The sequence below is a fragment of the Clinocottus analis genome, unplaced genomic scaffold (genome assembly GCF_023055335.1).
Source record: "Clinocottus analis isolate CAN_PGR_092001 unplaced genomic scaffold, fCliAna1.0.p SCAF_18, whole genome shotgun sequence".
NCBI classification, from domain to species: Eukaryota; Metazoa; Chordata; class Actinopteri; order Perciformes; family Cottidae; genus Clinocottus; species Clinocottus analis.
The window spans coordinates 16,228,670-16,241,463 of NW_027175909.1; the positions used below are offsets into that span (position 1 = coordinate 16,228,670).

Sequence of the window (12,794 nt, forward strand, 5' to 3'; positions counted from 1 at the left end):
TACACATCTCTGTAGTGTGTTGTGTTCGTTTTGTATCTTTGAAGTTGTTTTTGTCTCTTTGTGGATGTTTTGTGTCACTTTGTGGTCTTTTTGTGTCTCTTTGTAACTGTTTTGTGTCACTTTGTGGTCTCTTTGTGTCTCTTTGTAGTTGTTTTGTGTCACTTTGTGGTCTTTTTGTGTCTCTTTGTAACTGTTTTGTGTCACTTTGTGGTCTTTTTGTGTCTCTTTGTAACTGTTTCGTGTCACTTTGTGGTCTTTTTAGTCTCCTTGGGTTAATGTGAGTTGTCTTTGTGGTTGTGTTGTGTCTCTTTGTTGTTGTTTTGGTCTCTTTATGGTTGTGTTGTGTGACATTTTGAAGGTGAAGGTCAGGTGTGTATGGAAGTCCATTCCCGCACAAAAAAAATAAAAAAAAGATTAGGACCAAAAAAAAAAAAAAAAATAGAATCCAAAACAACTTAAAAAAAATTAGGGACAAAAAAAGGGGTAAATTAAAAAAAGGAAAAAATCTCTTCTTTTTTTTTCTTTTCTTTTCGTTGACGAAAAAAACATTGAAGCAATACAGCGAATATACAGAGTAAAATGCAAAGTCCACAAATATATGAAATGAATTATTTACTTTAAAGTAACCCATCAACAGGCTGACAGGTGGCTGACAAGGCCAAGTTATCTTTTGGTAAAAAACAAGAGCACTTGAATATAAAACGGTGCTTGCAATGTTAAATTAACATAATATGTGAATTGAAGCAAGATTGGACTATTATGTGACTTGTACTTGTTTTGTTGTATGAACAATACATATTTACATTTAGATGAAGGTATTTTAAACCAAAGTGATGAAATAACATATTGCTTACATTTTTTATTTTTTTTATTGACCCCTTTTTTTTGGTCCTAATTTTTTTTTTTCGTCCTAATTTATTTATTTAATTTTTTGGTCCTAATTGTTTGGTTTTTTTGGGTGGCGGGAATGGGCTTCCATAGCTGCGATTCCTGACACTTGTGTATTATTTGAAAATAAAGAGCGTCAGAGCTCAGCTGAATCCTGCAGAAATGCTTGACTGACCTCTTCTGGAGAAACGCTTTGTCTCCAAACTGAAACCAAGAGACATGAAGAAACAAATAGTTTTATATTGGAGTAAGAATGGAAGTGAAGTTGTTGTTTTTTTCTGGATTAATTTGCACTCAAGAGACAATAAATATATTTTATTTTATTATGAAAATAAATTGATTTGATTCTGTGTTGATATCTGTTTTGTATCTAATTTAAATTTAAATGTGTGAATTTATGGGAATATAATGAAAATATAATGGTTAACTATGCAAATATGAACAAACAACAACAAAAAGATGAAGAAGAACAACAACAAGGAGGACCCTCGTATCCCTTCAGCAGCACTGAGTGTTTGACTTAAGAGGTTCAGATTCATTTCAGTCCAGGTCGAGATGAGATTTTATGACTTCAACAATCTTTAACCTCACCAGGTGACGCGCAGCGATCAAAGTCTGTCATGCGACGACATTAAGGAATGCAAAAGGAGAATGAATTGTTTCCACTCCCTGCAGTCAGAGAAGTCGTCAGACCAGCTGGGCGTACTAGTGACATCGTGACTTTACACACAACACACAACACTCCATTGACAGAGTGAGTGTGAGGAGGATGCAGCGCGTCGCGCTCCTGCTGGTCCTCAATCTTCTGCAGAGCCGAGCAAGTAAAGGTGAGTGAAGCTGCCGCTTCTGGAATACGATCAGACATGTTTAGTCTCTCGTCTTTGTGCTGTCGTGGGAGGAGGCCGGAGAGGACACGCAACGAAGGAAAGGGAAGAGGGACAGCAGAGGGACGGAAGCTCTCTGTAATCTAATCTAAGAACCTTTCAGTCAGGTCGAATATCAAAGACACAAAAGAAGCTCGTTGTCATTGAGACTCAGATATAAAGAACTAATTGAGGGTAACACCATTGCTTTGGTAAATTAATCTGCTGAAAGAGAGAATTGAGTGCACAGATTATATTGTTATCTAATTGGAATCCTGCAGAACCCGTATGGACCCATTCCTCCTCCTCCTCCTCCTCTTCCTCCTCCTCTTTCTCCTCCTCGTAATGACTCAAAACCTGTTGTACAACCTGCAGCTGCTCGCTACTGGTTTCGTTTCTAAAAATTCCCGACATGATTACCTTTTACTAAAGAATGCTGAACACTAAACTAGAAACTATACTTGTAGTACCTTAACTAACCAATAGACCCTTAAAACTATACTTTTAGTAGCATAAGTAACGAATAGACCTAAAAACTATACCTTTAGTATTATAACTAACAATAGACACTTAAAACTATATGTTTAGTACCGTAACTAACAAATACACTATAAACTTTACTTGTAGTACCATAACTGACCAACGGTCTCTTTACCTGATGTGTTGCAGATGCCGAGGTGTCCTGTGTTTTCATGGAGAGCTGCATTTTACCATGCAGCTTCCAGAAAGGTGGAGATTTAGTCATCCACTGGGTTCTGGTTCCAGGAGACATTCCCGTCCACTCCTTCTTCAGCAACGAAGACCAGCTCGCCCGCCAGAACAAGAGCTTCAGAAGCAGGACGTCGCTCTTCAACGACCAGCTCTCCACAGGGAACGCCTCCCTCCTGCTGACGGGGGTCACGGTTCAGGACGAGAGAAGATACAACTGCTACACCGGCAACACCGCCGGTTCCAGGACGTCATTCATCAACCTCAAAGTGGACGGCAAGAGAATGAGACACTCGGCAGACGATCATTTCACTACAATTTAACTTTCAAAGCTATTCAGACTTTTCTCTTCCTTTGCTTCACAGCTCCGGTGCGTAAAGTCCACATTCAGCGAGTAGAAAACAGGATGACCTGCAGCTCAGAGGGGCTCTACCCAGAACCTGAGCTCACCTGGACCACCAGCCCTCGGTCCAACGAGACCTTCCAGAACCGAACCACGGTCCGGAAGAGCGAGCAGCAGCTCTACAGCATCAGCGGCGCTCTGGAGGATGCGGCTCCTGATCTGGACTACAGCTGCACCGTCAGGACTCCCATGAGCCAGAGGAGGGCCTCGTGGTCCAGACCCAGTAGGTGATCCTGAGAAGAAGCAGCTTGTGATGAGCGACGCCTCACGTTTGATCGCCTCTCTTCATCTTGTGTGTGTTTTCAGCCTTCGTCAACGGCTCAGACGCTGAAACCACCACCATCACCTGCAGGTCCTCAAACAGACCCGCAACAGGCCTCGTCTGGAGGTTCAACCACAGTCAGGTCGTCCTGAACTGGACCGGGTCCAACTCCACCGTCTCAGAGGATTGGAGGCCGCATGTGAAGGACTGGTCAGAGTCGGGCCACCTCACGCTGAAGGACTTGACTCCAGAGCATGAGGGGATTTACAGCTGTGAGCTCAGAGACGCTGAGGAGACCTTCATGAGCAGCTTCGTCCTGACGCTGGAGGAGAGTCCAGGTGGGACGGCCCAAGTAGAAACACCTTTATTATGTTATCGTCTGTGAGGTGATAACATAAGATGAGATGAATGCACACCCAAGGAAACATCTAGAAGATAAGATCAATATTGTTGGTTAGATTACTGCCAGGCTCCTGTGAATACATGTTCTGCAGTTTGAATATCATAAACTTCTGGGTTTCACAGGCTTTTTTTAAGACATGTTATCCTCGCAACTGCCTTCAAGTCATTATCAGTAATTAATCAGGCAAAGTGTTTGGGTGGAGGTTCTTCTGTGAGAGGAGTTCATCCTTTTTCTCTTGTAAGAGAGACGGACTTAAAGCAGGAACTATATTTAATAAACAGACACAATCATTTAGTACAGGGGTGTCAAACTCATTTTACTTGTTGTTGCACTCGTGTGGGTAGTTATGGAACTATGTGTACGTTTGGTTTAAAGAAAGTGAATAAAATAATCAAACTCTCTTTTCTGTTTTCAGACAGTCACAATAATGACGCAGCTATAGCAGGCGGGGTGATTGGAGCCATTTTGGTTTTGGGGTTAATCGCAGCAGCAATTTATTGTATAATAAAGAGAACACAAACAGACGATCAACGAGCCAACGGTGGAATCCCTGAGTAAGTACATCCTGTGTGTTGAACACAAACAGCGTCACTCTGATTATCTTTTAATTACTTGTGTGTGTGTATATATATATATATATATATATATATATATATATATATATATATATATATATGTGTGTGTGTGTGTGTGTGTTCATTAGTATTAATATGTATAATAAGTGGTGAGTCAAAGAGAAATGTACTTTATTCAAATGCACCAGTTAGAAGCTACTTTCACCTGTTCTCTGGTACAAAGACGAGTTGTGATGATGAGATTATTTTGAGTATCAGCTCTGAATTTCATCTATTTATCATCTGCAGAGCACAAGAGATGATGAATAATGTGACGTCCAACGGCTCCGGTGATCAGAACATGGACCATCAAAGAGGTCTGGAGGCAGAAGAGGAGACAAGCTTCTCCACTTGAGGATCGAAGCGCGACTTCACACTGGAAGCTCTGGTTTACTGCACTGAGAGCTTGCACCTGAAGGTAGCACTGGGGCAACAGCGAGTCCTCGTCACTGGATGAGATGAAGGACACCTGAAGGACGCCTGAAGGACACGCAGCTCCTCCCTGCAGCTGCTTCTCTGAAATGAAGGAATACTTTTGTATACCTTTGCAGCTAAAAGATGTGTTTTCTCATTTATTCTGTTGGAGCTGGGTTTTACGTGAAACACACACTTTCTCTTTTCATTGTTTGTGTTTTTTTCTTATGTTTTTGTTTGCCGTTTGTTTCAGGGGTTTTTTTGTGTTAAACGTGACTTAAATTGTAATTTTTCCACACTGAGTCCTGTGTATTAAATATTTCCGGGGCTTTTACACTCAGTCCCACACTTCAACCCCATTTTTAATTAAAACATACACTCAAATAGCAGCAGTCACCAAGAAAACCTTAAAATTCAAGTTGCAAAAGTTGGCGAATTGCAAAAAAAAAATGATTTCAGCTATTGACAAGGACTAAATAATATATTTGTGGAATATGAACATGTTCAGTAAATCAGTTCTCATCATGAAAAATGTATTTTTAAAACTGATTTGAACTAAATTAAAACTGGACAATGAAAACAAAAACGAATCAAAGATGTCTGTCGAGTGTAAATGTTTATTCAAACCACACGAATAAAAATACAAATAGTGATACACTGATTTAGTTATTCACTCCAAATATAAGTTATAACACAGCCGTGCAGCTGGAAACAAACAAAAAGAATTAAGAAGGAAGAAACGTGTGTGTGTGTGTGTGTGTGTGTGTGTGTGTGTGTGTGTGTGTGTGTGTGTGTGTGTGTGTGTGTGTGTGTGTGTGTGTGTGTGTGTGTGTGTGCGTGTCACAGCAGCCGTCGGTTCTCCTCTGTGTAGTCGTGTGGGTCTCCCTGGAAGGGCAGCGATGGAGGATAGTTACAGATGCCCATCAGGAAGATGATGATGGTGCCCAAGGTCATCACCGGGGTAACCAGGAAGAGGCAGAGGCGGTCCACCGTGCGGGCGATGCCGCTCCAGTTATCTTTCTCCTGCGAGGAGAGGAACACACACTTTACACACACTCTAAACACACTTTACACACACGGACCACCAAAAAAGTCTGTTAAAGCTGCATTCTCTCTCCTGACCACCAGGGGGAGACTCCTCTGGTTGTATAGAAGTCTATGCTTCATGTGTTGAAGCTGCATTCTCTCTCCTGACCACCAGGGGGCGACTCCTCTGGTTGTATAGAAGTCTATGCTTTGTAAAGGTTTGTAGAATGGAAATGATCGCATTCTCTCTTTCTTTTTATTTTTTTTTTCATTTATCAGTAAATAGATAAAAGCTCTCCCTCTATGAAGCGTGTTTTAAGACGTTTTAATAAATTTTAAGACGTTTTAATAAATTTTAAGATGTTTTAAGATGTATTAAGACACTTTAAGACATTTTAAGATGTTTTAGAACGCCACGACTCGCCTCGTTGTAGTCGTTCTTGTTGCGCATGTGTTTGATGATGTAGTTCGCTCCGTCCACAGCCGGCTTCATCTCCGCGTACAGCTGATCTGTGACTCCGCCTTCATCCTTCGGCTTTACGACTACACACACAAACACACAGACACACACAGACACACACAAATGGAAAAAACATTCAGTACGTAGGAAACTATGAGAAAAAACACGTCTTAAGTGTACGTTTATGCAAATTATAATACCCAGCATGCACAAATCCGACCATGTTTTTGGCATAAAAGTTCAAACTTTTCCGTTTTTAAATCGAACGACAAAGTTTTTTTTTGACTGAAACTCCTCGCCAACGCTTTCTTTCCGTTGTGATGGACCCACCGGCGGCGTGCGTGGCTCGGGCCGCCAGGCCGTGCCGCTGCGACTGCTTCTCGAACATCAGCTCGCTGCGACTCTTCACGCTGTAGTATTCCTCCGCCGAGGCGATGTAGCCCACCGAGCTGGAGCGCCGCGGCAGCGCCCCGTCCCAGCACGGCTCCTCCTCCGAGGGGCGGGACATGCGCAGGATGCGGGGCAGCCGCTCGAGGAAGAACTGGAGGGCAAGTAAACAAACAAACAAGTAAACAAATGAACAAAGAAACAAACAAGTACAAAGCTGCACAGTTGAAGTCATGATGTGCTTTATTCTTCTTTTTTTACACGACAGTCCACACACACTTGGGGGTTGTGTGTGTGTGTGTGTGTGTGTGTCTATGTGTGTGTGTTACCCTCTTGGTCCAGTCAGACATGACGTGTGTGCTCGGTGTCCTGAAGTGTAGGTTGAGGACGACCACACAGTTCAACACCACCACCGTCACCAACACCATGATGAACATCAAATACCTGAGAGAGAGACACACACACACACACAAACACACACACACCTTCATTTTAGAGAAATTCTGTGTGTGGCCGAGTATGTTTATGTGTGTACGAGTGTGTATATGTGTGTATTTGAGTATGTATATGTGTGCGTGTGTCTGTGTGAGTATGTATATGTGTGTGAGTGTGTGTGTGTGAGTATGTATATGTGTGTGTGAGTGTGTGTGTGTGTGAGTATGTATATGTGTGTGTGAGTGTCTTACTTGACAATAAGTGGCACAGACAGGGAAGTCTCCGGCAGCCTCTGAGAGATCAGCAGCAGGAAGACAGACTGAGCCAGCAGCACCGAGATGGACAACGTCATCTTCTCCCCACCTGCACGCACACACACACACACACACACACACACACACACACACACACACACACACAATTTAAGAACCCTAACCGCGTGCGGGTGAGTAAATGGAGCGCTCCCCGGCGGGCTACTGACTGTCGGCGGGGAGGTAGTAGACGAGCGAGGCCAGGAAGGAGATGAGCACGCAGGGGATGATGATGTTGACGATGTAGAAGAGCGGCTTGCGCTTGATGACCAGGTAGAAGGTGATGTCCTGGTGCTTGTTGCTCTCCATGGGGATGTGCTTGTAGGTGTTCCTCTTGGCCGGCAGGTGGTTGATCTCCCACTCGCCGTTCTCTGGCAGAGAAAGTACAACACAAAGTCACAGAAGAAAGTACAACACAAAGTCACAGAAGAAAGTACAACACAAAGTCACAGAAGAAAGTACAACACAAAGTCACAGAAGAAAGTACAACACAAAGTCACAGAAGAAAGTACAACACAAAGTCACAGAAGAAAGTACAACACAAAGTCACAGAAGAAAGTACAACACAAAGTCACAGAAGAAAGTACAACACAAAGTCGGAGAAGAAAGTACAACACAAAGTCACAGAAGAAAGTAAGACACAAAGTTACAGAAGAAAGTAGAACACAAAGTCACTAGACCTCTACATGTCTAGTATACTAGTATACACCTCTAGTATACGCTTCTAGTATACTACTATACACCTCTAGTATATGCCTCTAGTATACGCCTCTAGTATACACCTGTAGTATAGACCTCTAGCATACTAGTATACGCCTCTAGTATACTAATAAATGCCTCTAGTATACTAGTATACACCTCTAGTATACGCCTCTGGTATACTAGTGTACACCTATAGTATACTAGTATACACCTCTAGTACACAAGCGTACCCGTGAAGCTCGCCGGGTCGATGATGATCCACTCCACCGTCCAGCTTTTTCCGGCTCCGTCCCCGTCCTCCTTCAGCAGCATCCGGATCTCTTTGGCGTTGTAGGTCAGAGAGCTGCAAAGCAACATGGGAAATGTAGTTGTATAATCAAATGTCAGAAGCAATAACCAGAGCAAAACTCTGACGTTATTTATTCCCTAGAAAGTCTTTTGTTTGTTTAAAAGTCTGCAGCTATGTGATCTTTTATGTTTTCTCCCGATTACACTGTGATGCGTTGAGTATGTAAAGAATATTTGGACCCTTAGGTGTTGGCATTCTGCCACAAAGTAAACATGTAAACACTCTGGACAAGTGTCCTGTTTCAGACAACTTCCCCCGTGCCCTGAACGCACCACGTGACACCGTCTGGTTCAAGTGCCTCACGTGAATTTGAGCGTGCAGTTCTGCCAGTCGAAGGGGAAGTAGTTGACGTTGATGGAGCAGGAGGAGCGGAAGATGGCGGGAGGTAACCAGTAGCAGAGGCCATCGCTGTAAACCAGTACGTTGCTGTAGTAGGCCACCTGGAACTGGGCGTCGTTACTGGCAGAGAGAAAAGGCAGGTGGGATCATATTTATCATGTTTAGGTATCGTATTTATTCGTCCAAGAAGAAGCACACATGAGGCAAACAGCCGAGGACCGAGGCTTGAACCCTGAGGAACGCCGCGAAGCAGCGTTTCAGACGAAGAAGCACGTGTTCGCTCCAATTTAAAGTTTTATATTTAAAGAAATCAACAAATGTATTCATTCCTATTGCATTTCTTAATATTCCAAAACAGCCGAGGACCGAGGATTGAACCCTGAGGAACGCCGCGAAGCAGCGTTTCAGACAAAGAAGCACTTTTTCGCCCCAATTTATAGTTTTATATTTACATAAATCAACAAATGTATTTTATTTCTCTTACATTTCTTTTCTGTCTGCTAAAATCACTCAATTATTCTACATGTGGAACATTTCAAAGGCCGAAGAGCAAAACCTCGATTCTGAAAAATTTACTTTTATGAGAATATAAAAAAACAAACATATTGTTTTCTAGCAGAATGCTATTTGTTAAGGATATCCAATACATAATACACAAAATACACAAAATACAAAAATAAGAATTCAGATAGGAGTTTTTTTCTTCTTCTTTTCAATGAAAATTTGGGCCATGGGCTTTATGAAATAATAAAAGTGAGAGCTGCAGAATGTATTGTTTCTGTGTCCGCACACGTCGATAAACGAGAAGGAAGCTGGACCTCACTTGTTTTCCAGCACGATCTCCGGCAGCCACACCATGCTGGTGGGCAGGCGGAGAACGTCGATGCCGTCGAACTCCGTCACGTTCCACGACAGCCGGTAGTCGTTCCACGTCTGAGGGAACGAACACGTCAGTTAAACGCGGTCAGAGGGAAAAAAGCTCAAAGCGCTAACGTAACGCGAGAGCGCGACGTTCACTCACGTGATCGATCCAAACGTTGGTCAGCAGAGTCTCGTCCACTTCTTTCTGCAGAGGAAAAACACATTTACTGTAATACCAACATAAAGATTAAGCTTTATGTTGGATCTGAGTCATGTAAAAGCGTCAATGCGCCGTTGAACCCAGAGAGGAGCGTGAAGCAGCGTCCTCACCAGAGAGATGAGGTTGGACAGCGTGAGCGCCAGGTAGACGTCCACGGCGTCCTGCTGCCGCTCCACAGGGCGCAGGTCCTTGTTGTAGCCTCGCTCCTTTATCAGGTAGTTGATGAGCCGCTCCTCCTCGTTCCTGCTCCAGCAGCCTGAAACACAACAGATACACACTGTTACATGTGGAGAGACATGTATACATACTGTTAAATGTAAAGAAGAGACATGTATATATACTGTTATATGTGAAGACATGAATATATACTGTTAAATGTAAAGAGACATGAATATATACTGTTACATGTAAAGAAGAGACATGTATACATACTGTTAAATGTAAAGAAGAGACATGTATACATACTGTTATATGTAAAGAAGAGACATGTATACATACTGTTACATATGGAGACATGAATATATACTGTTATATGTAAAGAGACATGTATACATACTGTTATATGTAAAGAAGAGACATGAATATATACTGTTATATGTAAAGAAGAGACATGTATACATACTGTTATATGTAAAGAAGAGACATGTATACATACTGTTACATATGGAGACATGAATATATACTGTTATATGTAAAGAGACATGTATACATACTGTTATATGTAAAGAAGAGACATGAATATATACTGTTATATGTAAAGAGACATGTATACATACTGTTATATGTAAAGAAGAGACATGAATATATACTGTTACATGTAAAGAAGAGACATGTATACATACTGTTAAATGTAAAGAAGAGACATGTATACATACTGTTATATGTAAAGAAGAGACATGTATACATACTGTTATATGTAAAGAAGAGACATGTATACATACTGTTACATATGGAGACATGAATATATACTGTTATATGTAAAGAGACATGTATACATACTGTTATATGTAAAGAAGAGACATGAATATATACTGTTATATGTAAAGAGACATGTATACATACTGTTATATGTAAAGAAGAGACATGAATATATACTGTTACATGTAAAGAGACATGAATATATACTGTTACATATGGAGACATGAATATATACTGTTATATGTAAAGAACAGACATGTATATATACTGTTACATGTAAAGAGACATGAATATATACTGTTATGTGTAAAGAGACATGTATATATACTGTTATAATTAACAGTATATATACCTCGAGTACATATCAAACACAAGTAAAATACAACTAAATACAAAATGGAAACAAAACATTTATTTAAAAAAATCTAATATTTCTAGTAGACCCATTATTTTCTATGAAGTGGTATAAAACTAAATTAAAAAAACGCTGTGCGCGCACACACACACACACACACACACACACACACACACACACACACACACACACACACACACACACACAGGTCGTATTTCAGGGTCTGGCAGCAGCTGCTCTGCACTACAGCTGCCGTGTACACACTACCCTCTAAACACGGCCATCTTTGTTTGTACTCTCATATTTTGACACACAACTTCCTCACAAATACAACACAACTCATTGTTGACATTTCGTCCTGCAAACCTGAATTATTTGTACTTATTTCTGACATTTAATTCTTCCTCTAAAGGACTAAAGTAGCGCTGCAACCTCAAACTATTGAAATCATCGATGACTCTGAACATCAATTAGTTCATAAGATGTCATTTTACAGTAAAAGTATTCAAACTCATATTTCTGTCCAACTGTTATAAAAGATTAATAAAGCTTTTTAATATTTACACTTCATAAGCTGAAAACAGTGATTTTTGGGGTAGTTTTGCTTTAAAAAAAATATTTTAAATTGTCTAAATTGCTGATTCATTTTGTCAATCAACTGAGAACAATTTAAATAATTAATAAAATGTGTATATCACACTTTAAAAAACAAACAATCTCAAGGTGCTTCACATACAGAGTAAAAACTATTACAGTACATATAATTAAATGTATTTATTTATTCCTGTTCTGTGTTACAGGAGGATTTAGTTCAACCTTTTAGGAAAATAAATGAGAAAAGAGTTAACATTATTGTGTATTTATATGCATTTAAATACAAATAAACAAAGACATTCACCACTGACGCCACATATTTGCTTCTTTACCACTAAAAGAGAAAAAACTTCACGGCGTCATGACAGCAAAAAGGTAAAACAGTCTGTGTGTGAGATTGAAAAGGAACTCACCAGGTGAGAGCAGCGCGAGCAGGAAGGCGACGCTCAGAGCTGCAGGCCGGAGCGCCATGACGGACTGGAGGCCAGAAGAAGCCCCGGGAGCGTTTAGAGTCCGAGTGAAGGACGGCAGCAGCTGCAGGGACACAAGGGGGAGGAAATAGAAACATCCATGCAGCCTGCAGGAAGCAGAAGGAAGTAGAAACATCCATGCAGCCTGCAGGAAGCAGAAGGAAGTAGAAACATCCATGCAGCAAAAAAGGAAAACAGTAAAGTGAAAAAACAAGAAACAATTTTTTTGAGAGAACTTTCATCAAAGAGGTGAAGAAGCGTCTTCCTACTCGACTGCAGACATGACGCAAGATGACGATTTATATTCACGGCTATTGTTTTATTAAAAAAGGAAGTTATGACATAATCAGTTAACAAAGCATCTTAAAACGCATCGATATTCTTCAGTGTTAAATCATAGCAGGAACAAAAAGTATTTTATTTTATGTATTCAAAATTTGTTTATTTGTCATTTCGATGAGAAAAAAAAACACAAATGGGATAAAAATCTGATGTATTTTATAGTTGTTGACATAAACACACACAAAGAAACCTGAAGACGTTTAAAGGAGAAATTTAGTGACATCTAGTGGCGACGCTGCAGATTGCAGAATATTCCATTTCAACCAATTAATTCTAAATGTGACACACACACAGATACAGACTTTACACACACACACACACACACACACACACACACACACACACACACACACACACACACACACACACACAGACACAAACTTTACACACATAATGCCGATAATTTATTTACCCAAAAGTTTTTTTTCAAAAAAACAAAGATTATAACTTACTAAAACTTACTAATACAA

General features: G+C 40.7%; 1 protein-coding gene across 1 annotated transcript; it reads right to left on the reverse strand.

Annotated features, from left to right (window-relative positions):
• Positions 1 to 5,309: 5,309 nt before the first annotated feature.
• Positions 5,310 to 12,667, reverse strand: chrnd (cholinergic receptor, nicotinic, delta (muscle)). Its single transcript, XM_068581846.1, has 12 exons — positions 11,926 to 12,667; positions 9,756 to 9,901; positions 9,586 to 9,630; positions 9,388 to 9,497; positions 8,529 to 8,684; positions 8,107 to 8,219; positions 7,345 to 7,545; positions 7,115 to 7,226; positions 6,758 to 6,872; positions 6,372 to 6,582; positions 6,006 to 6,124; positions 5,310 to 5,578 (listed from the first exon to the last, which is right to left on the reverse strand). Exons 1-12 carry the CDS (start codon positions 12,158 to 12,160, stop codon positions 5,396 to 5,398), a joined length of 1,746 nt encoding a protein of 581 aa, XP_068437947.1. The 5' UTR covers positions 12,161 to 12,667; the 3' UTR covers positions 5,310 to 5,395.
• Between the last annotated feature and the right edge of the window lie 127 nt (positions 12,668 to 12,794).

Coding starts and splice junctions, on each gene's coding strand:
- chrnd (XM_068581846.1), bottom strand. CDS start 12,160: ATGGATGTTTCTACTTCCTTCTGCTTCCTGCAGGCTGCATGGATGTTT. Junction 9,902..11,925: donor GCTCGCGCTGCTCTCACCTG/GTGAGTTCCTTT, acceptor GTTGTGTTTCAG/GCTGCTGGAGCAGGAACGAG. Junction 9,631..9,755: donor TGTCCAACCTCATCTCTCTG/GTGAGGACGCTG, acceptor TTTCCTCTGCAG/AAAGAAGTGGACGAGACTCT.